General features: G+C 34.8%; 1 protein-coding gene across 3 annotated transcripts in view; it reads left to right on the top strand.

Moving 5' to 3' along the window:
- The window catches only part of SMAP1 (small ArfGAP 1), a 158,577-nt gene that overhangs the window by 51,166 nt on the left and 81,838 nt on the right, over positions 1–25,573 (top strand). For 2 of the 3 annotated variants that reach the window (XM_040643609.1, XM_008684824.2), the window contains exons 3-5: positions 4,308–4,393; positions 12,823–12,898; positions 24,457–24,537. In XM_040643609.1, the coding sequence (XP_040499543.1) occupies positions 4,308–4,393; positions 12,823–12,898; positions 24,457–24,537 (243 nt within the window). The remainder of the gene's footprint in view (positions 1–4,307; positions 4,394–12,822; positions 12,899–24,456; positions 24,538–25,573) is intronic. The other variant, XM_040643610.1, reaches the window with a different exon arrangement.

Here is a 25,573-nt window from a genome sequence, read left to right on the forward strand (position 1 = left end):
AGCTGATAGGTGAGTCTTTGGGGAGGTGTTGTTTTTGTATTATGTGGAAAAACTAAAAACACACAGATTATGGATTAACAAGGACAAAATACTTTTAATAGTAGGTTTTGAGATTCTTAAGTGTGCTTTATTATACCATTTTCAGGTGAAGCCTACCTTTGCAATTATAATGGTGGTGATTTTGGATGAAGATGGTTCTGGCAAAAAGTACAATATAAATTTATCTTTCTAGGAACATACAATGTATAAAATGAGGATAGATTGAATTTGAAAATGAACAATAAATAACACTAATTTTAAAGTATGTATTACCTACATGACACTTATCATAACTAAAGTACACATTTCACTTACTCTTCAATATAAATATGTATTTTTCTTAAAGTAAAAATTCATATTGACTTTTTATTGTATTTTTATTATCATTTTCTTTGTCAAGAATTTCAGTATATTTTCTGCTCAATGTTTGTTTTTTAAAAATCTAATTTTGAGATGAGCTATAATTTATTAAGTAAATACCTATTTAAAAATATTTTTAAACAAACAGTAGAAATTTTGACTTAATTAAGAGTCCTCTTCCTCCCTTTTTCATGTTTGAAATGTGAGAGAAAGAGATAAAAAAAATTGACAGAATTATACGCCTTCTGTAAAGCCAAAGAATTTTAAGAATTGGTAAATTTAAAAATTTTTGATAGTCTGTTTGATATCCTTACAAGTATTCTTCCTTTTGGAGAAGTGAAAACAGGTTTGGAAATTTAAAGTTTTTCAGAATAGTGCATAGTACTAGGGTCTGGCTTGATTTCCAGGAAGCTAGATGGTAGAAGTTAAAGTAGCTAGTTTATTACCCATAACTTAAGTCTCACTGCAGTTAAAAATAATAAAAAATATAAAACTTTTTCTTTTAAAAGTAGTATATTCCCTTTTTCATCCCTGTATCCCACTTTTTTTGCAACCAGTCCACTCATCTCAACCCTGGAAAACTGAATCATAAATTGCCAAAAAATAAGCAACTAAAATTCTCCTTTCCAACGGTGCATTTTGCTAAAGCATTTTGGTTGAGAGACTCTAAAAGAAAAGCAATAATATTTTAATAACAGGAATGATGTTTCAATAATGGAGGCAATACCTATAGTGTTCTTCTTCTGTTTTGTGGTGAAATTTCCTGGACACTTATTTTGATTAGCTGGTGCTTGGTGGTAAGGACTGGGACTAGAGAACTTGATCCTAGTCTCAACTCTGTAGCTGATTCATTGTCTACTCTAGAGAAATCATATATCCTCTTCGTGCTTCAATTTCTGTATCTGTAAAATGAAAACTGAGCCTCTAAAGCAAAGAGCCCAGTGTTTGTAAATACTGCAGGAGATAGTCCCCAGTTCCATTGGATGCAGCCTGAGATCTCTAAACTCCTGAGGGCTGATGTTGGTTCTACGAAGAGTCAAATACTCATGGAGACTAATAATCTTGGGCCTGTTACTTAACATCTTGCTGCTTCAGTTTCCTTTCCTGCCAAAATAGGGTAATAAAGCTGAAAGCAGGGTTTTTTGAAATGTAAAATGGCGTGGGTGTGTGTGCACGCACGTGTGCGCCCGCGCGCGAGCATGCACTTTCTCTAATATACATGCGATTTTAATTATATGTATATATGAAAGTAAAGTATTGAGGCTAATGCTTATCACTGTAATTGTTAGGCTATTTTCATTATTTTCTTCTGAGTGCTAGAGTTTGCTCTTCAGGGCCAATAGAATGAATTTTCATAAGTGTTCTATATGGCCCTTAAATGTAGTGTTTTGAAACTTTGATACTGACCTTCCTTTCACACTACTCTCTTCTACTTTTTTAGAAACCTAGAAATCATCTGAGCCTAACAATATCTTCTTACAAAACAATCTTTATACATCTGTGATGTCACTGAATCCTTGTTTCCTCTAATCCCAACTAACACACACACACACATGCACCTGTACCCATTCACTTTTTGGCAGTGGTCTCCTGTAGAAATGGCTCATTAGTTCCCATCATTTCTCCCTTTCAGATTTTTTTATCTCTTTTTTTTCTCTCCTAATTGTAATGGGTAGCATCCCTAGAACAACAGTAAATAATTTGGTGTAATACAGATGTATGCCTTTTTCCTAATTATTTTTTATTTTGTCAAAATATTAAAGACCTCCTTTAAATAAAGAGAATATTTTATATAAAATGTGAACAATCATATTCGTTGAACATAAGGTATCTCTATTAAAAAACCCTCTATTTTATGAATTCATAAGAAAAAAATATTAGTTATAAGACACTATTAATTTTAAGATGTATTCCTACTTCATTAATCTTAAAATATGAAGAAAAATGTAACAGGATCAATGCGATATGGCACATACATAGTTGATACTGTTTTTAGTCTTACTAAATTTTTTGTTAGAATCTCCACGTATTCTTGTTTGCATGATGGAAACTTTTCAGTTTTTTGTTTTTTTTTTTACTTTCATAGTTTCTATGAGTTACTTTTTGTTTTATTGCAGATATGCACAAAGTAAGAGGCATTTTTCTTATAGTTCTTTCTAAATGTTTAATGCCTTTATGATTACATAACTTGGATCATCTTTACTTCTAAATTCCCACCATGACACAAAGGTGAAGCATCATTTGAATACTTGAGATGGGAAACATTTTTTCTTTTTTCAAGAAGGGTGACCTATCCTGAAAGTTTCTAAGCTCTTCTCCCCACACACAGAATTATATATTAGCTCTACTCGTATGCATGCTAGTATGTGTCATGATGTAGTAGAGCCCTCTGACCTTATGCTGCCATTCACCTTATACAGGGTTTCCCCTCACCTCATATACCCTTGGGTTTATACCCTTGCCTTAGCTTCTGTTTTCTCTCCAGAGCTAAATAACAAGAACTGTTTCATTCTTTTTCAGTTTAGTGTTCCTTATATTTCCCAGCCCCCTATGGCTTCCATTTCTTATGATCTCATTTACTCCAAAAGAGTACTTATGTTGAGATGGAATAGAATAGATATCCAGAAATGAGAGTATATTAGTATTTTGCATACTTTAAAACTCTCAGTTGGGAGAAAAAAAGGTCACTGTATTTTTTAAAAAAGGTTTTATTTATTTATTTATTTGTTTGAAAAGGAGGGAACGAGACAAGCAGACTCCACAGTGAGCGTGAGCCCAATGTGGAGCTTGATCCCATGACCCTGAGATCATGACCTGGGCTTGAAATCAAGAGACGAATGCTTAACTGATTGAGCCACGCAGGCACCCTATGTCACTATTTTTTATTTGAAGGAAGATGGTCACTTGAGGGCTACAACTCAAGGTGAACAACTGATAATCTCTTAAACCTGGATTGTCTTCTCGGAGATGTGGGTGTGTGTCTAGGAAATCAGAAGAGAAAAGAAGGAATTATACAGACTGATCTTTCTACCAATTGAAACATTTTAAAGAACCTAAACTCTGTGTGATGATGTATTCATTTGTAACATTCGTGACATGTATTCATGTGAAATGAATAATGTTTTGTTTGTGAATGTTACTTTCTGATGTAATAGACTCTCCAGGAAGTACTGTTTAGCTAATCCTTACAGAAGGTACTAAAATTTAATTAAACTGGTTTAAGCGATTATCAGATTATTTTATGCCTCCTAAGTAGTTCTTATTCTTGGGGTTTATAGATTTTAGGGAGGCTGTGGGCCATTGGGTACTGTTTTTTTTGGTTTTGTTTCTGTTTTTTGTGGGGAGAGGATCCATAGCTTTCAGCAGAGTCTTAAAGATATTAAGTCCAAAGAAATTAATCCACTTCTGTAGAGTCCTGGGTTAGCACTATTTCTTTTTTATCTGCTCTCCATTGTGATCCTGATTGTAAATCATGAAAACCCGAGAGTATTTGGAACTCAAAACAAAGAAAATTTGATCTTGAGTTGTTACCCTTGGAAATGACAGTGCTGTTCTAGTGGCATATCTAAAACAATAATAAAACTGCCATGAACTACCAGGGAATTACTTTTAGTAGTGAATATAAATAAAGATGGTATTGTTTTCACAAAAAAAGACATTAGAAAACTGTGGGCCACATAAGTTGAATAACTGTGAAGAATTAAAAATATGCTTCTGCTTTGAACTTGAGTAATTAATTTCATAGTTACGATTTAAATTATTTTTCTGAAAAGTATATATTGGAAATAATAAATGTTACCTTGTATTTGTATATATGAGTGTATGTATGTATATGTATGTGTATATAGGAATTACTTTTTAATATTCATATGAATAATGAAAATACTTGATTTTTCTTTTTATTTTAGTGCATGCAAGATATGGGAAATACTAAAGCAAGACTACTCTATGAAGCCAATCTTCCAGAGAACTTTCGAAGACCACAGACAGATCAGTATCCTTTAAACTTTATTTATTGTGGATTTTAAAAGAATTAACTCATTTTTATACTTCGTATTTTAACTTTTTGTATTTAGGAAGGTGTGAACTGTATCATACTATTACTTATTAAAGATCAAAATTGATTTGCCCTGAGCTGTGCTTTGTATGTAGTAAGTTTTTAATAGTGAGTAATACATGATCTACATAGTATTTTGATGTAATTATTACTAAGTGTAAAATATTATGACTGATTCTTCTTGATCTCCAGCTCTTGATTGGAGAGTATATGTTGTTTATTATTTTAGAGTATTATTAGAGATTTGACTTGTGAGCATCTTGAATAATTTTAAAATTCATTTCCAAAGCGATTTTCTTGACCACCTTTATATGGTAATCATATTTATGTTAGGCAGTTTGGTGTGTATGCACTTAAAACAGCAAGTCACATATTTAGTGCAAGTGGACCTGCTGAAGTAACTTATGATAATATTTACTGCTGACATTCCATCTTTGTTATAGCTTTCACAACTGTGTTTGCTTTTACAAATCTGCCCTAATGAATAAGTAGAATATTTTCTCACTGGCATTTTAGTCAGATGTTTTTCACATTTGTTAAAAATAAACTAATTTGATTATGTAGGAATTCTCAAATTTATATTGAAGTTTGAGGAAAGAGCTCATCAAAATTGATCTGTTCTATAAAATTATCAACTTGATTTTAGTTATTTGTGATTCTATCAAAAAGTGATATTTGCGGTTTTGACAATAAAATGTAGTTTCTTAAGAAGCAGTTATATATCACCCATTTGTATACCAAAACAGTTCATGTGGTCAAGCAGTGAAAAAAAAATGTGATCTTTTCTTAACAGAGATACAGGCCATTATATATATTTTTATATTTGTATAGAAACCTTTTAAGTTATATTTAAAAAGTTTGTATTTGGCCTTTTCTGTTTCTGCTCCCCCCACCTTTTCCCCCCAAATTTAACAATCTGATATCCAGTCCTGTTTTTATTATGCATGTTCCTAGGGTGAAAGTGGAAGGTACATTTCAGACATAACAAATTGTGTGAGTAGAGGTATGAAGGTGTGAGGAGACATGACGTTTTAAGGTTTTGATGTGACAGGTTCACGTTTAGTGGGGCAAGTGGCAGAAGAAGCTTATTTTTCAGATTGTGAAGGGTTTTCAGTACCATATAGAAGCACTGTGGACCTCATTCCATGGGCCCAAGGAAGTTGAAGGACTTAAAAAGCCATGAAGGGGTTTTGAAGCAGGAGAAACATTAGAAGCATTTACTTCTACCACAGCGAGGATTAGTCAGAGGAGACCCTGGAGTCAGAGACCATGTAAAATGCTAGTACAGCCTTGAAATGAGCAATGATGAAGTTATAAATTAGATAATTAGATTAAATTAGATAAGGGCATTGAGAATGGATAAAAAGGAATTGAGAATATTGGAAAGAAATTGGGAAAGCAGGAGCAATTGGCTTAGGTTGAGATTGGCTGTGTTTCTGAGGAAAGATACTGAGATGACCCCAAATTTTAAAGCTTGGCGGAGGTTCTATGGGTGAGATAAAGCATATTCCCTGAGAGAAGAAATTTCAGTACCAGATGAAAGTTGAAGGGTCAGAAATGAAAGGTAATGAGCCATGCTTCATTGCTTTGGGCAGATTGAGGTGTCTGTTGGACATATACAGGAGATCCCCATTCAGTAGCTGGAAACCTGGGTCTGGACCCTAGAAGAAAGCAGGAAATGTAGTGCTGATTATGGAGTGATTTAGCATGTAGACAATAGAAAAGTGTTGGTTGAAGTTGTGTTTACCCAGGGGAGTAGTCCTTTAGTTTTGTGTGTGTGTTTTATTGAGAAACTTGGGAATGCTGTTTTCTTTCCCCTCTGAAAAGTGAAGGCCTAGGGCAGAACCCTGGGAAATAAAGCATAGTAGAAGGAAATATAGCAGAGCAGACAAGTATGTCCTAGGTGGTTTTTACCAATTGCTTGCTAGTTGTATTTATTCTCTTCTCTCTGGTTCTTACCCCCAAGCCTGAGTTGACATATAAGATCCTTCAAATGAAAGAATCTCCTCTTTGTGGAAGTTTGTGTATATGTGTGTTGGGGTTGGTTTGGTATGAGTTGAGTGTTTTGGACTTCTCTTGAATACTACAGGGTAGTTTTTGGTAGTATCCTTTATTTGGTTTCTTGTAGGCGAAAGTGGCTTCCAAGTTATTTAATATATCATCATGATTCCGTTTTGTTTTCAAAGAAGCCTTGAAGATATTCAGAAAGGACTGTATATAGCTTCTTGGTATCTTCTTACATTGAACTATTCTATGCACTATGTTGTATATATTGGTAGGAATATTATTTCTTAAGTAATTACCATTAATTTTATGATGACCCTTATAAACAGACGTAAAGGATTAATGAGGCAGTGAGTTATTAATTCTGGTATTTTTGCTGATATATTTTTAAATATTTGGTACTTACCTAAACGTTTCAGGGAAAAGAAGATTTTTATAGTGAATTGATTGGCATTGGGTATGATTACATCCTTGACCTTTGACACACTGAAGATACAACAGCTAAAGTAGTCTTACTGCTTAAAAAAGGTTTGCTGTGTGCCAAGCACTGAGCTTGGTCTTTTATGTTCATTATCTTTTTAAATTAGCAAAATAACCCAATGAGCTAGAGCATAATACTTTCATTTTGGGGGTTGGGAAGGATGGGATGGTTAAAGAGTTATTAAGAAACTTCTCAAAACTTCCAGACTTTTCCGTCTGTAGAGGGCACTTGAATATTTTTTAGTGATGATAGTCTGAGCAAAATCAATGTTGCCACATTTGAGTCTTGATGGCCTTTAAAAATAGATATATGGTTTGGGACTTTGCAGCTAGATTATAAGGTCTAGGTGTAGATTACAACTTTTAAGTACCTGATGTGATTCATTTCAGGCTTTTGGATTATGTATATTTTTGCTATTGTTTGCTCAAGCATGCTTACTTGATTTTTCAAACTAAGTGTTACTTCTAAAATGTTTACAAATTATGATCATATTTATATGAGGTATTGATCTCTTACTCTTCATAAAAAGATAATCTAGTGGTTGTTAGAAAATACTTAAAGAGGAATTTTGTCTAAACAAATTTGAAATAGATGAATGCTTTGAGTATAAAATGCCATGTCTCGGACCATGAGACCAGCCCCTATATCTAATATAATACTATGGCCATTAAAAATTGTTTTACCTTAAATATTACAGCAGTATCACTTTATTCCCTTCTTTTAATTAGGAAACATTGTGATTTGGAGGTTTTATTAGGGAAACTAGTAAGAAAACTAGTCCCCTTTCTTTATTTCATGAATCATTCTAAATTTCTTTGCTCTTTCAAAAGCCTAACATCTCTGCATTTTTATTGATTTAAATAATTGTTGCCTCATCCCCAGAGGGAAGTGGAACCAAACTGAGTAAAACTCACATGATATGGGGCCTCACTGCATTCTTAACAAGATTTGTCACTTTTTAAAAGCTTTACAATTTACAAAGTCATGCAGAAGCTGCTGTGAAAGTATAATTTCTCATGTGGGATGTGGTTAATTATAGGCTGCATGTACTAGTGCATGACAAATGCTAAAGCTTTACGTTAAGCTTTCCATTATTAGGGTATTGCATCTTATCTAGAAACTTTAATTACTTCAGTTCCATGAGGTCTATTGTGCACCAGAGCTAATCAGCACTTCTTCCTCTTTGAGCTTTTCAAGATTTTACTGCTGTCAGTGGTAATGTGTCTGAAACTGGAAGATCTTGTTCTTGGGACTAAATATTAATTTAAATGGTATCTTTAAAATGGTATCTTTAAGAAAAGGAAAAAAAACTCAAACTATAAATAAATACATGTTAAAAGATAAAATACAAATGTTAAACTTGGGGGGGGTGCTTGTGTAGTATCATTTGTTAGTTTTGAGGACAGGGACAGTTCAGGGTACTGTGCTGAATGTTTTGTAACTATAGGCATGGGGAAGATTCTGGGGTATTTGTTTTTGTTTATTTACTAAATCCCAAATCAACCACTTAAACTTGAATTGTTATTAATATATTCCTTCCCTTGATTTCCTGAAAATATTACTGTTATATTTCTAATTTTTTTGGTTATATTATTGATGTCTATCAGTAAAGAAAGTCTTTATGTCTCAAATGACGCCTAGAGACTGTAAAATGAAGATGAATATTGACTTATCTCCAAATTCATTGGTCCTTTTGTTGTTGTTTCTTATTCGCTCATCTATTTAAACTTGATGCTGTGCAAGCCATCTTAGCACTGATCATGGTAGTTCCTGTCTATTATCTCACTCTACCATGGTAGTAAGAGCTAAAAATTAAATAGCACTCACTATGTGCCACACACTGTTCTTAGTTCTTTACACACACTAGCTTATTTAATTCTTACAATAATCCTGTGAGATGGGTCTTAATGTTATCTCCATTTTGAAGGAGGGGAAACTGAAATACAAAGTTACATAAAAGCAAAAGCTAACTCCATTTATTGAATGCCTTCTGTCTGTTAGGTGCTGTGCTGAATGCTTTATATATATTATTCCTATAACTCTCAACAACTTTGTGAGTTGGGTATGATTATCTATTTTTATGTGTCTAGGTATGGGACTTCAAGGTAACAATAACTGCCAGTTAAATAACAAGTGCCTGCTGGTACCAAAAATGAGGATGTACATTGGGAGACCATCTTCTTTGAGAATTAGCACTAGAGTCAGCATATAATGCAAAACTGCTGTCAAAATATCCATTGAAAATTCCTTAAGTTGTCTGTAGTGACAATTTGTAGACACAGAGACAATCTGTAAATCCAACTTGACTGTTTTTTGCAATTGGAATACAATTCAGGAATCAATAATTACAGGCCTATGCGCCAGCTCCTGTTTTTGTAAAAGTTAATTAGAACACAGCCATGACCATTCATTTATGTATTTTCAGGGCTGCTTTGGAGGTACAAAGGCAGAGGTGAGTAGTTGCAACACAGACCAACTATCCTTCAAAGCCTAAAATATTTACTTTCTGGCCTTCTGAAAAACATTTGCTGACCGTGGTAATAAATCATTGTTTTTTTAGGTGAATTAACAATGAAAAATTGGCTTGCATATGGGACCTTGTACAAACATAATACATAAAGACTGTGTGATATGTTCTTGCTCTAAGAGGTACATAGGAACTGAGAGCAATCAAGAATACAGCATATTCCCTAAATCCCTGTCCTTTTTCAGATGACTGCCATGGAACTTAAAAAATGCACTTTGTGGTGTGCTTTGATTGGTTTTTGAAAAGTAGTGTTTTATGTTAACAATAGGAAGATCCAAGTAAGTTCTCTTGCCCTAATGATTTATTTTATTTTATCTTATTTTACTACCCTTGGAAAAACAGATCAGCTTTCCTTTCATAATTTTAGAAATTGTTTACTTTTTATTTTTATTTATTTTTTTAAAGATTTTATTTATTTATTTGACAGAGATAGAGACAGCCAGCGAGAGAGGGAACACAAGCAGGGGGAGTGGGAGAGGAAGAAGCAGGCTCATAGCCGAGGAGCCTGACGTGGGGCTCGATCCCATAACGCCGGGATCACGCCCTGAGCCGAAGGCAGATGCTTAACTGCTGTGCCACCCAGGCGCCCCAGAAATTGTTTACTTTTTAGATAATTTCTGAGAGGGTTTTGTATCATAAGCAGAACCAGATTCAGCTATAATTGAATTATTTATATAAAATACATTAAATATAAATTAAGATTTCACTGATATCTGTTATTTCTGAAAATTCACAGCAATATGTAATTTCACCAGATATTTGTATTGTTTTTCACTCGAAAATATTGCATACTTAAAATGTTTGCCTTTTTCAAATTGAATATTTATAAAGCCATCATAGTTTTCAGTATTTTAGCTTTACTATTGGTTATTTTATATATTCTATTTCTAACTTTAGTGAGTTTTCTAAGAGTAATTTTTAAAATCAGAAACAGTGATCATTTTTTATCATAAACATTTCATAAATGAGAGTAGTAAATCTTTTCAAGCATTAAGGTGTAGTATACTCTAAACAGTATCTGTAAGGAGTATTGTTTCTATCTTTAAGAAGGAAAAATATCAGTATTACTTTCTCTGATATTTAAACATAAAATTATAATTTAAGAATTCAAATTTCTAAAAATTTTCTGTAATTAAAAAATAACTGTGTATATGCGCTATATTATGTGTTATATAATATGTAACTGTAAATATAATTGGTGCTAAAATACTTATACGAATTTACAAACATATGTGTACAGATAATAAATATATTCCATATCATCTGAAGTGAAAATGACATCAATCTAAGTGAAGTCTATTTTCTCTTCCTTTTTGTGGAGGTAAATAGTTGTCTCTACAAGGAAAATTGCTCAGTATATCCACATGCGTACACCTAATCCAAAAGGCCAACTTTTTTAATTGTTTCATTTTTTTCTGTTAGAAATATAGAAAAATGTAATATTGAACTTGGATTTACAATCAGGAGCAAAGTTAACATTTAGCTGATTTACAAGTTTGAGTAAAATAACATTGCATTTTATGAGAATATTGGCATATTTGTGGTAACTTTTTGGTATTGAATTGGCTGCTTAAGTTTTCACATACCTAAATAAGCAGCCTGATGGCAGCTTTGGGGCCTTTCATTTAAAAGGATCTCCAAGGATACTTTGAAAATACCCTCCAAATTTGACATTCTTTTCTAGATTTTAAAATATTTATTAGCATTTGCATAAAATAACTGATTGACAGATGAACGGGTGATGATCAGGAACATTCTGAAAAGGTGGATGCTAAACAGCCCTGGTTTTGAATCACAACTCTTCCTTAGAAGACTTTTTAAGCTTTCTGTAACTCAGTTTGGTTGTGAAATGGTACCTACCTTATAGATTGTTAAGAGGTAAAAAGGAGATAAAGATCGTATAAAGCGCCCTTCACATACTCAGGTTGTAGAAAACGGTCTTTCATTCAGCTTACTTAATTAAATGTTTAGATTTCCCCTCTTGCCTTCCCTGGCCCCCTTTGAGTGCTTTCACAATGCCCCAACTTTTTAATATCTACTGTATATTGGTCTGTCAACTCTTTCTATTACCTATTGCCTCAACTGTCAAAAGTCTGTTATAGGGGCGCCTGGGTGGCACAGCAGTTAAGCGTCTGCCTTCGGCTCAGGGCATGATCCCTGCGTTATGGGATCGAGCCCCACATCAGGCTCCTCCCCTATGAGCCGGCTTCTTCCTCTCCCACTCCCCCTGCTTGTGTTCCCTCTCTCGCTGGCTGTCTCTATCTCTGTCGAATAGATAAATAAAATCTTTAAAAAAAAAAATAAAAGTCTGTTATAACTTCTAATAAGGAGTTATTGACTGAAAATGTATTGCTTTCCTGCTTCAGGTAACTTTTGAACAGAAGGATGTCTTAATGGGGATCTACAGGGAAATGGTATTTCAGTATAATTCATTTCCTTTGTAATTCTGTGTATTGTATTTTATCCATTTAAAAGCCCTGTCCCAGGAAGGAGTTCACAGGCTTTGCATGACTACCAAAGGGGATCATGGTGCTAAAAAGGCTATGAATCTCTGATAGAAGAATTCACATTTTAGTGAAATATGATAAAGCAGTGATTGAGCTGTAAGAGAAGTCATCAATATCAGATAACTCAGAACTCTCAAATTCCACTAGAAATGGCTCACTCTGTCAACATTATAAGGCTAGTCCAGCCAACTCCAAAAAATTAAATAGTACTGACTTTGGTTGTGGCTTCTTGACTTCTCCATTCCTCAGCTTTGAAAGGAAAAAAAAATGGCCTCCATTCTTCTAAAACACAGGAAATCCTCTGTGATGGAACCAGGGGAAGTCATGTGTGGTGGGAAAGAACGGAAGTATTGGAATCACAATTGTTTAATTTTTCTAAGTTGCTAATTATTCATCTGTGATGTGGAAATAATATGTACATTACTGGGTTTTGAAAGGATTGAACGAAACAAACTGTGGACTACCCATAGCACACAGTGTCTGGTACATTGTAGGGACCACATGGCTATTAGTTTCCTTACACTGAGAATTTAAAGTGAACTTTAGTTTGAGTTTGGTTGGAGGTGGAGATTTGGGAAATGTGGTGGAATTGAGAAATATGGTTACTTTTCATACTAGGATTGGGTTGGGTGATTTTGTTGAATGGGGAGAACTTCTGAAAGAGATTTTCTGTGGCAGAAAGAAAGGTAGGTTACAGAATTTAGTTGCAGAAATAGTGTGAGAGGAAAGCACAGACTGGGAAGGAGGAAATTTGCATGTAGAGTGTAGGCTTTGTGGAAGGGAATGAATAAAGGGGAGTGTACATTGTCACTGAACTCATGCTTTTCCTTAAGTTATCTGTTTGCAGAGCAGTGGAATTTTTCATCAGAGATAAATATGAAAAGAAGAAATACTACGATAAAAATGCAATAGCTATTACAAATGTAAGTAAAATCTTCATTTCTATCAGCAATTGATGTTTGTTGAATAGATCTCAAACTTTTTTTTTTTTTTTTAAGATTTATTTATTTGAGAGAGAGAGAGAGCGAGAGAGAGAATGGGGGGAGAGGCAGAGGGAGAGAAACTCAAGCAGACTCCCCACTCAGCGTGGAGCCTGACTCAGGGCTCCATTTCACGACCCATGAGATCATGACCTGAGCCAAAAATCATGAGTTGGATGCTTAACCAGCTGAGCCACCCAGGCTCCCCAGATCTTAAACTTTTAACATACAAAGCAACTTAATTTTTTTCATCGTAGAAATATATTTAGTTACATACTTTTAAAAATTTGAGTATTGGAATTTTTTTCACATATTTATGAACTCTGACAAGGCAGAACTCTTGATTCAGAAAAGAGCATGTTCTGAGTAAGTGTCTAATAACTATTAAATGCCATTTATTAATTTATGAAATTTGCAAAAAGATAAAGTCACTAATTGAAAAAGGGGGAAGGAAAAATTATTTCACTCAATTCTGGAACTGAATGAAAAAGAAACAAGGCAATTTATCTTCTCCTAAGGGCTTTTAGTGGCTGTGTCCAGACATATGTATATTAAGACATGACATTTTAAATGGTTGTTATCAAGCATTTGATACCTAATAGTTGAGACCTTATTGTAGTGATCAGTTATATCTCTGTTTCTTTTTAGTTTTTTTCTGATTAATTTTTCTCATTCTAGTTAATTATAGTTTAAAGCTAATTGTCTTTACTATTACAATTTTTTTGGGGGGGAGCCTTTGATTCCTAGATTAATAAGCCAAGTTGTAAACAGTTAATCTTGTGGTTAAGTAATCTGTGAAGTGATTTGGAGACAATAATTTCATCTCATTTTGTACACAAACTGGGTTTTTCTCTTCAGTCCATATGGAGAAGCAATATACTAAAAAAATTAGTAAAATACTAACAAAGTAAGGATATTTTAATACATTGTTTTTGATCATGAAACAAGACTTGTTAAAAATATTTAAAGTATCATTAATGTATATTTTGAGACAAAGATACCCTTGCAAATAGAGTTTGGGCTGCATTGGATATAGGAGAGGAAATCTTTTGAAAGAATGGTAAAAATTGATAGTATTATAAATGATACTTATAATGTCCATAAAATTAAATTTAGTTGTAGTATTATGGGGGAAAAAGGACTGACTGTAAAACATAAGTAATATATTTTCATTTTAGTATAGTTTATAAAACATATGGCTTTACATTATATACCCTTTTTTGTCCTTCAAGTTTTTATTTAAATTTTAGTTAGCATACAGTATAATATTGGTTTCAGGTGTAGAATTAAGTGATTCATCACTTATATATAGCATCTAGTGCTCATCACAAGTACCCTCCTGAATACCCATCACCCCTTTAACCCATTCCCTCACTCTCTCCCTTCTAGCAGCCCTCAGTTTGTTCTCTATAAAGAGTCTCTTAAGTTTTGCTTCCCTCACATTAAACCTCCTTTTAAAAAATCCTAAACGTTTTTGTTGTTTTTAATTATATTTATAGTATTTTTTTCCTTCTAGACAACAATTTGGAAATTATTTTTATATAGTAATGTATAGGAGAACAGTTTTATCTTTGGAAGGTAGCTGTTGCTATGGAATGCCACCCCCCCAGGTGTGATAATAATATTATGTTCAGTTAAAAGAATTTATTTATTCATTAAGAGATTTGTACTGGGATAAAATATTTAGGGATCAAGTGTCATGATATCTGTAACTCATTTTCAAATAATAATAAATAATTTTAAGTCGCTCAGTGAAACCTGGCAGCTGAGTGTATATGTGTGTGTGTGTGTGTAGAGAGAGAGAACAAGCATAGCATAATGTTAATATTTTATGAATATTGCTAAGATTTATAAAGATGTTCATTCTACAAGTTTTTATGTTTTTGTAGGCTTGAGAATGGAAATTTCAATGTAGAAGATTGTATATTTTTGAGTTTATATTATTCATATAATGAAGATTTAGAAAAGTCCACAAAAATCACATTTAACCCAAGGGAAAATGTATTCCACTATTCATTTATAAGCAATATAATAATTTTTAAAAAATTTATATTCTAGCAAGTTTAAAACATTTCTTCCTCCTTCATGGCAGTCAGTGTGTAAACAACTAATCTTACATATCACTAATAATTACATTATATATTTATATATGTTGTTTTGTCTTCAGTAATAGATTGAACATTCATTCAAGTTGTTTCTGATCAGTTGTTATGGTTCCAGTCTCCTGGTATACTGAACCAAAAAGTGTATGACCTTTGCCTTCAGAGAAATTTAATTTCATTGTGAGGATGAGACTAGGTTAAAAAATAAACCTGAGACAAAGTATAAGTATTGTATATCTAAGATACTTAAGGAGCACTAGTGCATTTAACAGACTATCTAAGGAGAGACAGTTTGAATACTAACTGTACTAGTTGTACTCTGATAAAAAGATGTCGTGAGTGGCTGGTAAGCTTGATGTGGCTATTACCCTGATATTAATGGCTCCAAATTGCTTTATCTTTACAACTTCTGTGTCTGATTTTATAGTTTTTCTGTCTTAGCTGGTATTTTTTAGTGTTGCCAATAAATGTAACTGCTCTTATTTTCTTTTTTTTTTTTCTTTTTTTTTTTTTTTTAAAGATTTTATTTATTTATTCGACAGAGAGAGACAGCCAGCGAGAGAGGGAACACAAGCAGGGGGAGTGGGAGAGGAAGAAGCAGGCTCATAGCGGAGGAGCCTGATGTGGGGCTCGATCCCAGAACACTGGGATCACGCCCTGAGCTGAAGGCAGACGCTTTAACCGCTGTGCCACCCAGGCGCCCCTAAATAAGAGTAAAGGTCTAAAGATTGACCCTGTTTATCTATGTAAGGGAGTAATTTAATTTCTTAAACCCTTTTAAAAAATGATATATTTCTTGCCCTTCTGAAACATAAATATTTCAAATTATTGTGGCAAAATACAAAGCAATAAACTTCAAGAAGACAGTGGCAAAGAGTTCTGCTGTTTTACTGTGCTATTGCCCCCCTACCTGGCAAGCCATTTAATGAGTCCATGAACTAAGCCCCGTGGGAATCCATCATGTAGAGTATGAGAATCTAGGATGGCACTATACCCAGGGATTTATTTGTAGTTATAAAAACTGACTTTAGCAAGCTGTTAATAAATGTGGTATCTGGTCATATAAACCTGGTGCTTCTGAGAAAGCAGGGAGGTTGTTTGTGCTGCTTTGTCAAGGGAGCTTATGGTATAGGCTGTATGGGTTTGAGTCCTGTGCAGTACTGTAAGTGTGAATTAAGGGAGGAAGCTTAAAGGGGAAAAACAAAGTTTAGATAAAACAAAAACAAAGGAAAATATATTTCTAAGTAGAAATGTTTTGGTACTACAGTCTATACTGTTTTGTAGCCTCAAACCGAAAAAAAAAAGACATTTCATTTCTTTTGTATCTTTTAGAGTAACTGCATGGTGCTGGGCACCAGTGTGGGCATAGCATATCAACCCTTATTCATATTGACCCTCAGTACTTCTCTTCCTCACCCCTGAGATCTGTGCTAGCCTCTCATTTTGAAACTATATATAAAATTCAGAGATTGGCTGTTGAAGTTCCCTTGGATTGTTTCTTCCTTTATTTGTTCATTTAGTCATGCAGCAAACAACATTGAATATATATCCTCTGCAAGGCACTGAGATTGAAATGATAGAATCTTTTTAAAAAAGATTTATTTATTTCAGAGAGAGAGTGTGAGAGAGAGTGTGTGAGCGCGTGAGAAGGAGAGGGGCAGAAGGAGAGAGGAAGCAGCAGACTCCTTGCAGAGTGGGGAGCCTGATGTGGGCCTTGATCCCCGACCCAGAGATCACAACTTGAGCCAAAACCAAGAGTCAGACGCTTAACCGACTGAACCACCCAGGTGCCCCAGAAATGATACAATATCTGTATAATCCTAGCTTCATCTCAAACATTATCCAATGTAATGTGTGTGTACAATGGGCTGTATTCTAAAGCACAGTGTAGTAACTGTTAGAAGAATAAAAGTGCTATGGGAACACAGAATTTAGGTAGCACTAGTTAATTTTCACTAGGAGAATTTTTAAAGGAGGTATGTTTGAAATTATCCTTAGTAGAAATGTAGGATTTCAGCAAAGGGAATATAGGCCGAGGGTTGGTAGTGCAGAAAGGACCTTTCAGGTTGAAGGGACATTTTTTCTCATCTATGCTAAAGTAATATAAGGAGGAAAGAGAGTTCGGGTATATTATTTGTTGTTTGGGTTTGCTGTCTTGTCTAGTGAGTGTGAAAGAGGACTTTCCAGGAAGGGTAGATGATGAGGAGAGAATAAATGTGTGAGGAAGTAAGTCTCAAAAAGCAAATAGGGATTATATGGAGGACTTCTCCTTTTTTTGAGGTTAAGGCATGGTTATTATATTAATTTTCTCTTGCCATTTAACATTGCTAGAAGCTCAGTGACTTCAAGTGACATGGATTTGTTATCTTACAATTTCTGTTGGCTAAGAAAGAGTCTGGGCATGGGTTAGCTCAGTTCTCGAAGCTCAGGATATCACCAGGCTGAAATTAAAGAGTTGGCCAGGGGTGCGATCTTATCTGAGGCTCATTGTCTTCCAAGCTCATGGTTGTTGTCAGAATTCATTTCCTTGTGGTTGTATGACTATGGTCCTGTGTTCTTGCTCTCAGATGGGGACTACTCTCAGTTCCTAGGAGCCACCCTAAGTTCCTTAACAGTTAACCCCATCCTCTTATAGCATAGCCCCTTATTTCTTCATTGGAGAATTTCTCTCACACTTCAAATCTCTTATTTTAGGAAGGGCCCCACCGCCTTTTAGGGGCTCACCTGATCAGGCTAGGGACACCCAGAAGAGTTTCTCATTTGATTAATCCATGATTAACTGTTTTGGGATCTTAATTACACTTGCAAATCTTTAACCTTTGTCATATAACAACTTAGTCAAGAGAATCCATCATATTCACAGTCCTGCCCACACTTAAGGGGAGGTCGTTATATACAGTATGGATACGAGGGGATGGGAATTGTGATGGCCATCTTAGAATTCTTACCACAGTGATACAGAATGAATCTGACCTTCCTGGTTGTTCCTTAACCGAATGAGTGATAGAGGAATTTGAAACTTAGAATACAAAAATCTGTTCTCTCTGTCCTCTCTCCTTCCCCTCCTTAACCAGTAGTGAATCACAATTGCAAGCACAGTGATTACATGAGTTGCTGGAAGATCTAACAGTTCTTGAGTAGACGGGACTGAACTCTGCCATATTATTTGCTCTTTTCCATCAGCAGCTTTTCTGTCCTCTTCCCTGCCTTCTTCCTCACTCTCTCTTTTCTTCTCCCCTTTCTCCCTTCTTTCACCCCTTTTTCCCTCCCCCATATATATTTCCATAGTCACATTATTCATTTGCCATCATAGTGATCAGAAACAAAAAGAAAATCTACTAGAGCAGTAAAATATAACGATTTAATCCTGATCCCCCGACTTCCTCAATTTTGTCTTGGAATATAGTTAATAATCCTTGGGAGTTGGTGACTTTAAAATGAGCACTTACTTCTTTGTTTCAGTTTGTCTTAACATATTACTTGCTTCCTTTACCACTTCTCATTTCTTAGGAGCAACCTCTTGAACCCAGAGTACATGCTTGAATTTGTAGCATGTAAAGATTTTAATTCTCCAGTCTGAATTTCACGTGAAATTACTTTCTAATCATTTGCTGTATAATTAAATATTATATAAGGGCTTAAAAAACAATAAAATTTTCACTTGTTTTATATATATGTGTATGTATATAATGACTAATATTTAATATAACAAAAGTGAATTCATTATTTCAATTTAGAAATTATTGTAGAAACGTTTCTATATTACTATAAAAATGAGATAGTACTAGTAATTTTATTAAGCTCTGTTTACAATTAACTGATGGTTATATAATTAGTTATTTAAGATACATGAGTAATTTCAAGCCAATGTGAATTGCAATGAATTTTAGCTGTTCCTCAATAGGGATTAGAAACTTAGATGGATAATTAGGTAGTGAATTAGGATTAGTATAAAATAGCAGTTTTAAGGGCGCCTGGGTGGCACAGCGGTTAAGCGTCTGCCTTCGGCTCGGGGCATGATCCCGGTGTTCTGGGATTGAGCCCCACATCAGGCTCCTCCACTATGAGCCTGCTTCTTCCTTTCCCACTCCCCCTGCTTGTGTTCCCTATCTCGCTGGCTGTCTGTATCTCTGTCGAATAAATAAATAAAATCTTTAAAAAAAAATAGCAGTTTTAAGTTGGATGTCTTTTTTAGTTCTTTTCATTACAATTTTATTTTCTTCTGTGGAATAGGAATGATCGTGGTATCTACATTTGTAAGAGTTAAATAAGATGAAACATTTGCATTTTTAATAGGGTGCCTGGCACATAAATGCTTAATAAATATAAGCTATGGTAATGATTGTATTGAAGGAAGATGGGGAAGGTGGCAGCGCCAAATGACTCCAGGCAGGTAGATAATTAAGAAATGTGATGGGGCGCCTGGGTGGCACAGCGGTTAAGCGCCTGCCTTCAGCTCAGCGCGTGATCCTGGCGTTATGGGATCGAGCCCCACATCAGGCTCTTCCGGTATGAGCCTGCTTCTTCCTCTCCCACTCCCCCTGCTTGTGTTCCCTCTCTCACTGGCTGTCTCTATCTCTGTCGAATAAATAAATAAAATCTTTAAAAAAAAAAAAAAGAAATGTGAATACTCACACTTAACTATAAGACTTTAGATCACTGGCACAATTTTGACTTGAGTTGTTTGATTCATCCATCCACACTTTAGTCAGCCTTTTAATTATGGTCTGCTAGTGACTTGATGTGGCAATTAAAGAACTTACAGTTTGAAAGTTTTCCAGATTTCACATTTCTTAGTGGCCTATGCAAAGATTTTAAGTTAGTATACCAAAATTTAGGCTGCTTCTACATATTTGGTGGCTGTGGTTACTTAGTTAAGTTGATTAAAGTCTTTTAAGCCTCATACTGATGTGTTTAATTGATGTTGTCTTTTGTACGATACATTTATTAGTTCAGTAAATGTATTTTCAGCTTTTGTGTCAATTACATTGACATTGAAAATCATTTTTTTAAAGATTTTATTAGAGTGCAGGTGCGTGAGTGCGAGAAAGCACACAAGCAGGGTGAGGGCCAGAGGAAAAGCAGACTCCCCACTGAGCAGGGAGCCTGATGGCTTGAACCTGGGACTCCAGGATCATGACCTGAGCCTAAGGCAGATGCTTAACCGACTGTGCCACCCAGGTGCCCCTGGAAATCATATTTTTAAGATGATTTCTGGACTCCTGAAAAACCTGAGCTTTGCAATTTATTGGAAGCTCATGAGACAGCCGTTTGAGAATTGTTATGATAAAATCTCCACTTAGAAAACATATCCAAGAGTTTCTAAAATGGGTTTGAAGCAATGTATTCCTAGTAATTAATCCATAAGGCCTTTTTTTAGTGGTCTTATGTTTTTCAGTGTTTTAGAAGACCAGATTTTATTATTATAGCATTATTTTGTTGGAAAGGGTGGTAGTGGAAAAAAATTCATCAAGAAAATAATGTGATCTTTTCTTGAAAAGAGAAACATTTTGCTTTATGGCCTTCAAATAATCATACTAATATTTTTATAATAATAGCATTTCAAAATGTGTTTACTCACCATATCCTGATAGGCAGGAATTGGAAACCTGTTTTGCCTGATCGGTTTTTCTTTTGCAGGAGTTTACGTAGTTGTATTGCTGTAGGAGTTTCTTCACATGTAGGTTACTTTGATGGTGGCATAAAGAGGAACCTCTGGGCTTAAGAATAATTGAAAGGACTGTAACTCATTTATTCCTAAAGGATATCTTTACTGGGTTCCCGCTGTGCATTCTCTCATGGACGGAGGGGTTTGGCAGGAGAACAGTAGGGAATAGAGGGACATTTAATCATAACAGCTGAATTTACTGACACCACCAATTTCCAGTGAAATTTTCTAAGATTACAGTCTTGTCTGCTGTCTCTCTATAGAAGTACTAGAATCCCGTGAAGTAGTGTTAACGTGTAGTTACAAAGTAAATTCTGAATTTGATAGTAAATGTAGATAACTTACATGAGTTTCCAGAAAAGTATATTAGCAGGCAGTGAAGTTACAAGGACAAAGATAACTGCTGAGATTGAGCCTCCTTTTGGTTCTTCCTCTGAGATGCTTCTTTCCTCCTTTTTTATTTTCCTGTAACATTCAGAAGTATTTATTGAGACTTGTTGAGTGCCAAGTGCTAAAGATACTGAACAGAATAGAAAGTGTCTGTCTTAGAGAATTTAAGTCAGCTTAACAAAGAATACTGATAAGTAATTGGATCCTTACAAGATGGCATGTGATAACTTCTGCAGTAGGGACATATTATAGAAAGTGCTCTGGGAATATCTCAAGTGGCCACTTAATTCCGACTGGAGTGATGAAGGAGTACTTCCTGGAAGAGGCAGTGTCAACTTAAAATTAAAGGATGGGTAAGAACTAATAGAAGTGTGGTATTTAAAGCAGAGGAAAGAGCAGGAGCAAAGACAGAAGCAAGAGAAGCAGACTAGAACACTACATCAAAAACTAATGATGTACTGTATGGTGACTAACATAACAATAAAAAATTTTAAAAAAGAGAGAGAGAAGCAGACTAGAAAGCTGGAACCAGGGGGAGTTTTATATGGCTAGACAGTAGTTTAGCAGGGTAAGAAAGGGTAGGGAGATAAAGTAGATGACGCTTGTGCCCTGGTTAGGGAGTTTGGACTCTGTCCTTATATAATATATATGAACTATTTAAAGCTTCTAACTAGGTATATCCAGTGATCAGATTTGCATTTGAGAATGTCATAGTTTGGAGAAGAGCAAGACTTGGGGCAAGGAGGCCAAAGGATTAATCCAGGTGACAGATGATGGTGATTTCCTATTACTTAGGATGCTTAGTGGGGAAGATGCTGAGAAGTGATTTTGAGATATTTAGAAAAAACCCTCAAGATCACCTAGTTTTTCTTGCCTCTGTATTTTTTTTTCTTCTCTTCTCTTCTGTTTTTTTTTTTTGTTGTTTTTTGTTGTTGTTGTTGTTCTCTCTCATCTATGTTCTCTGTTCTGTGGTGTTTCTTGCTTCTGATTGTCAATATGTTGACCTCTATTTCCTCATTCCTTGCTCATATAATGTATCTTACCCTGCTCATTGACTTTTTTAAAATGAAATTTATTGAAGATAAAATTTATATGCAATAAAAGGTAGACAATTTAAGGTATATTTCATTGACTTTTTTTTCCTTAAATTTTTATTTAAATTCTGGTTAGTCAACATAGTGCAATATTGGTTTTAGAAGTAGAATTCAGTGATTGATCATGTACATACAACGCTCAGTGCTCATCACAACAAGTGCTCCTTAATATCCGCCCCCCCAACCCCCACCCACAGTTCACTGAAAAAAAGTCTAACCCTGTGTAGCTACCACAGAGGGCATATAGAATCTTTCCTTTGCTCCAAAAGGTTCCTTTGTGCCTCTGTACTCTTTGATGTCTTACTTCTTCCTTTTGGCATATTTCTGAAATTCATCCCTATTTTTGTGAGTACTATTAAGGCAATTCCTTCTGTACTGGCACTTAATAGTTCATTTTATGGGTATACAACAATTTGTTTAATTGTTCACCTATTGATTTGTCCATTGATTTTTCAAGTGCCTTTCCTACTGAACAGCCCTCTATTTCTTTCTAGCTGAAACATAGTATTAACACTTTTTTTGGGAAGGGAGCATTAAAATGCTTTGTGAAATTACTATTATTTATTAAATAATTTTATATTACTGCGTCTGAGTTTTAAAAGTGTCCAAATCAGGGGCGCCTGGGTGGCTCAGTCGTTAAGTGTCTGCCTTCAGCCCAGGGCATGATCCTGGGGTCCTGGGATCGAGCCCCGGCATCAGACTCCCTGCTCCACTGGGAAGCCTGCTTCTTCCTCTCCCACTCCCCCTGCTTGTGTTCCCTCTCTCGCTGGCTGTCTCTCTCTCTCTGTCAAATAAATAAATAAAATCTTAAAAAAAATAAATAAATGAAAGTGTCCAAATCAGTCACAAGGTGAACACTTTTACAATGAACTATCATGAATTAGTAACCCTTGACGTGCTTGATATACCCATTTCTCATTTATATTTTATGTTCAGCTATTAACATGAGTTTGGGCAAAGAGGTCTTTATGTTACAGGTTATCATCTTAAGTGAATTTGTGTGCTTTTTTATCTCTTATTTTCTACATAGAGTGGCAAGTAAATGTCCAGTAGGATAAAGCAACTTTGAAGCCAGGGTTTAAGTTGCAGTTTTTCTTTTAAAATCTTTTCTTCCATGTGTAATTTCCATCAGTAGTCAATAAATGGCTAATTTGCACAATTATAACAGAGCCAACAAGCAGTGTTCAAGCTAAAAAAAAAAACCCTAAAGTTTATGGTTTTGGATTCTGATTCAAGAATTACAACCATAACTGACTTAATAACAAGCAGATTGAATGAGGACTTAACCTCCCAGTGTTATTTTGACATTACATAATGACCTTTGTATAACAGCACCTTTTATTTTAAACAATTCCTTAGAGGCACTATTGATATGATAGGGCAGTATATACAGATGTGAGGTTTATGGCTCTAAAGATCTACTGTGCATTTTGTAAACATATTTCAATTATATTTTGGCAGTAAAGAGAGCAGGAAGATAATGCTTCCATTAAAGTGATCAACTATGCATGTAGAAATTGGGTAGGAAGATGTGTGAAAAGGCTTTTAGATGAAATCCATTTTCATATATAAATTGCCTCTGCTGCATATATAACTGTCTCATAATGCTTTGGGGTAATTCAGCAAAATACAGCACAGGAAATGGTGTTTGTACATACTGATCTTAAGGAAGTGTATAAATTGCTTTTTGTTAAGTCCTTGTGCTCAGCTGTTGTATTGCATTAACCCACTCTTTATTGTCCCAGACTTTTTTTGTCTTTCTTAAACAGCTGATTAAAACTTAATTAACTTTTACTATTTCAGCACTGTTTTGTTTTCCATTCTTAAAGTAGTTAATACAAGTAAAAACAAAAATTCATTTGTGCTCTCCTGCTACTTGAAACAATGTGTCTTCATGCTTTAGAGCACTAGTATTTCAGTAGTAACATTGAGTAAAATTTACCGTATGAGAAGCTTATTTTTCAAATACTTTTGGTATGAACTTACCTGAGTACATTTTAAATTTCATATAGTGAATTCTAAGTCACACACTATTATGTAATAAATACTTGTATTTTTAGAAATTGCTTGTGGGAATTTTAAAAAGCAGTACTCCCCACTTGATACATTTATTATTTTTTTAAAATAACATACTCTAAGTGCTTTTGTATCTCAGAAATGTATGGGTTTTGTTTTTTTCTTGTGCCTTTCAATTCTGATTTCCTTCTTTTCTCTTTGTTCTTCTGACTTTTCATCTGCATTCCACAGATTTCTTCCTCTGATGCTCCTCTTCAGCCTTTGGTATCCTCTCCTTCTCTACAAGCTGCTGTTGAGAAAAACAAATTGGAGGTATGGTAGTTTTCTAGCCAGCTACATAATGTAGTGTTCAATGGTAAATGAACTTCTCTTACAATGTGCCGAATTTGGGAGTGGTGTAATAGTTGTTTATATTTGAATGGTCTCCAATATTAAATATATTAAATACAGCGATTTTTAAAATATTTTCCTATGCTGCAAGTAGGATTAAAGGGCTTTGATCTGTTTAGTTTCAGAAAATGAATTTATTGGTACTATAGATATATCGCAACATTTAAGAAGCAATTTTCTGTTGTTTCCCTTACTACTTTATACTTACAGAAATTGTTTTATAGTTGCTATTGAACTCTTTGATCTATTAGAAGAGTCTGACTGAAAATGTTTTCTTTAGAAGATTCTATTGTTAGAAGCATTTGAAGAAAATTAATGTCAAGTAATAGTAGCAATCCTACAGATACAGTAATATATAATAAAGATTTATGAATATAGACTCATCAGTCATTAGAATGTGTTTCTGGTAGGGGTAATTAGAGTGAATGAGTGATTCCTAATGGAGGAAAACATATAACTTTACAGAGGTTTCTAATGCAATACAGTCTGTGCTGTGATTGACATTTACTCATTGTGCTGCTATTTAATATAGGAGGCATGCTTTTGATACTTTTTTAGAGAGTGCACTCATGAGTGGAGGGTGGGAGAGGGGCAGAGGGAGGGGGAGAGAGAGAGAATCCCAAGCAGAGCCCAATATGGGGCTCGATCTCATGTCCCTGACTGAGGTCATGACCTTGGCAGAAATCAAGAGTCAGACACTTAACTAACTGAGCCACCCAGGCACCCCAATATATCTTAAATTCTTAATAAATATTAGCTATAAGGATTAGGATGTATTCTAAGTAGAGAAAGCATCTTGTGAAAAAAAAAACTGTGGACAAAGTGGATTGTTTGGGTATTTGCAAGTGGATGGCATGACTAGAAATGCATAGGATAGGGAGAGAAGTTAGAGAACAGCCTACTTCTGAGCCTTCTGAAGGATTTTGGTCTTTACTCTGAAGGCTCTGGTACTTTAGTG

Source organism: Ursus maritimus, unplaced genomic scaffold (genome assembly GCF_017311325.1).
Source record: "Ursus maritimus isolate PB19 unplaced genomic scaffold, ASM1731132v1 scaffold_29, whole genome shotgun sequence".
NCBI lineage: Eukaryota > Metazoa > Chordata > Mammalia > Carnivora > Ursidae > Ursus > Ursus maritimus.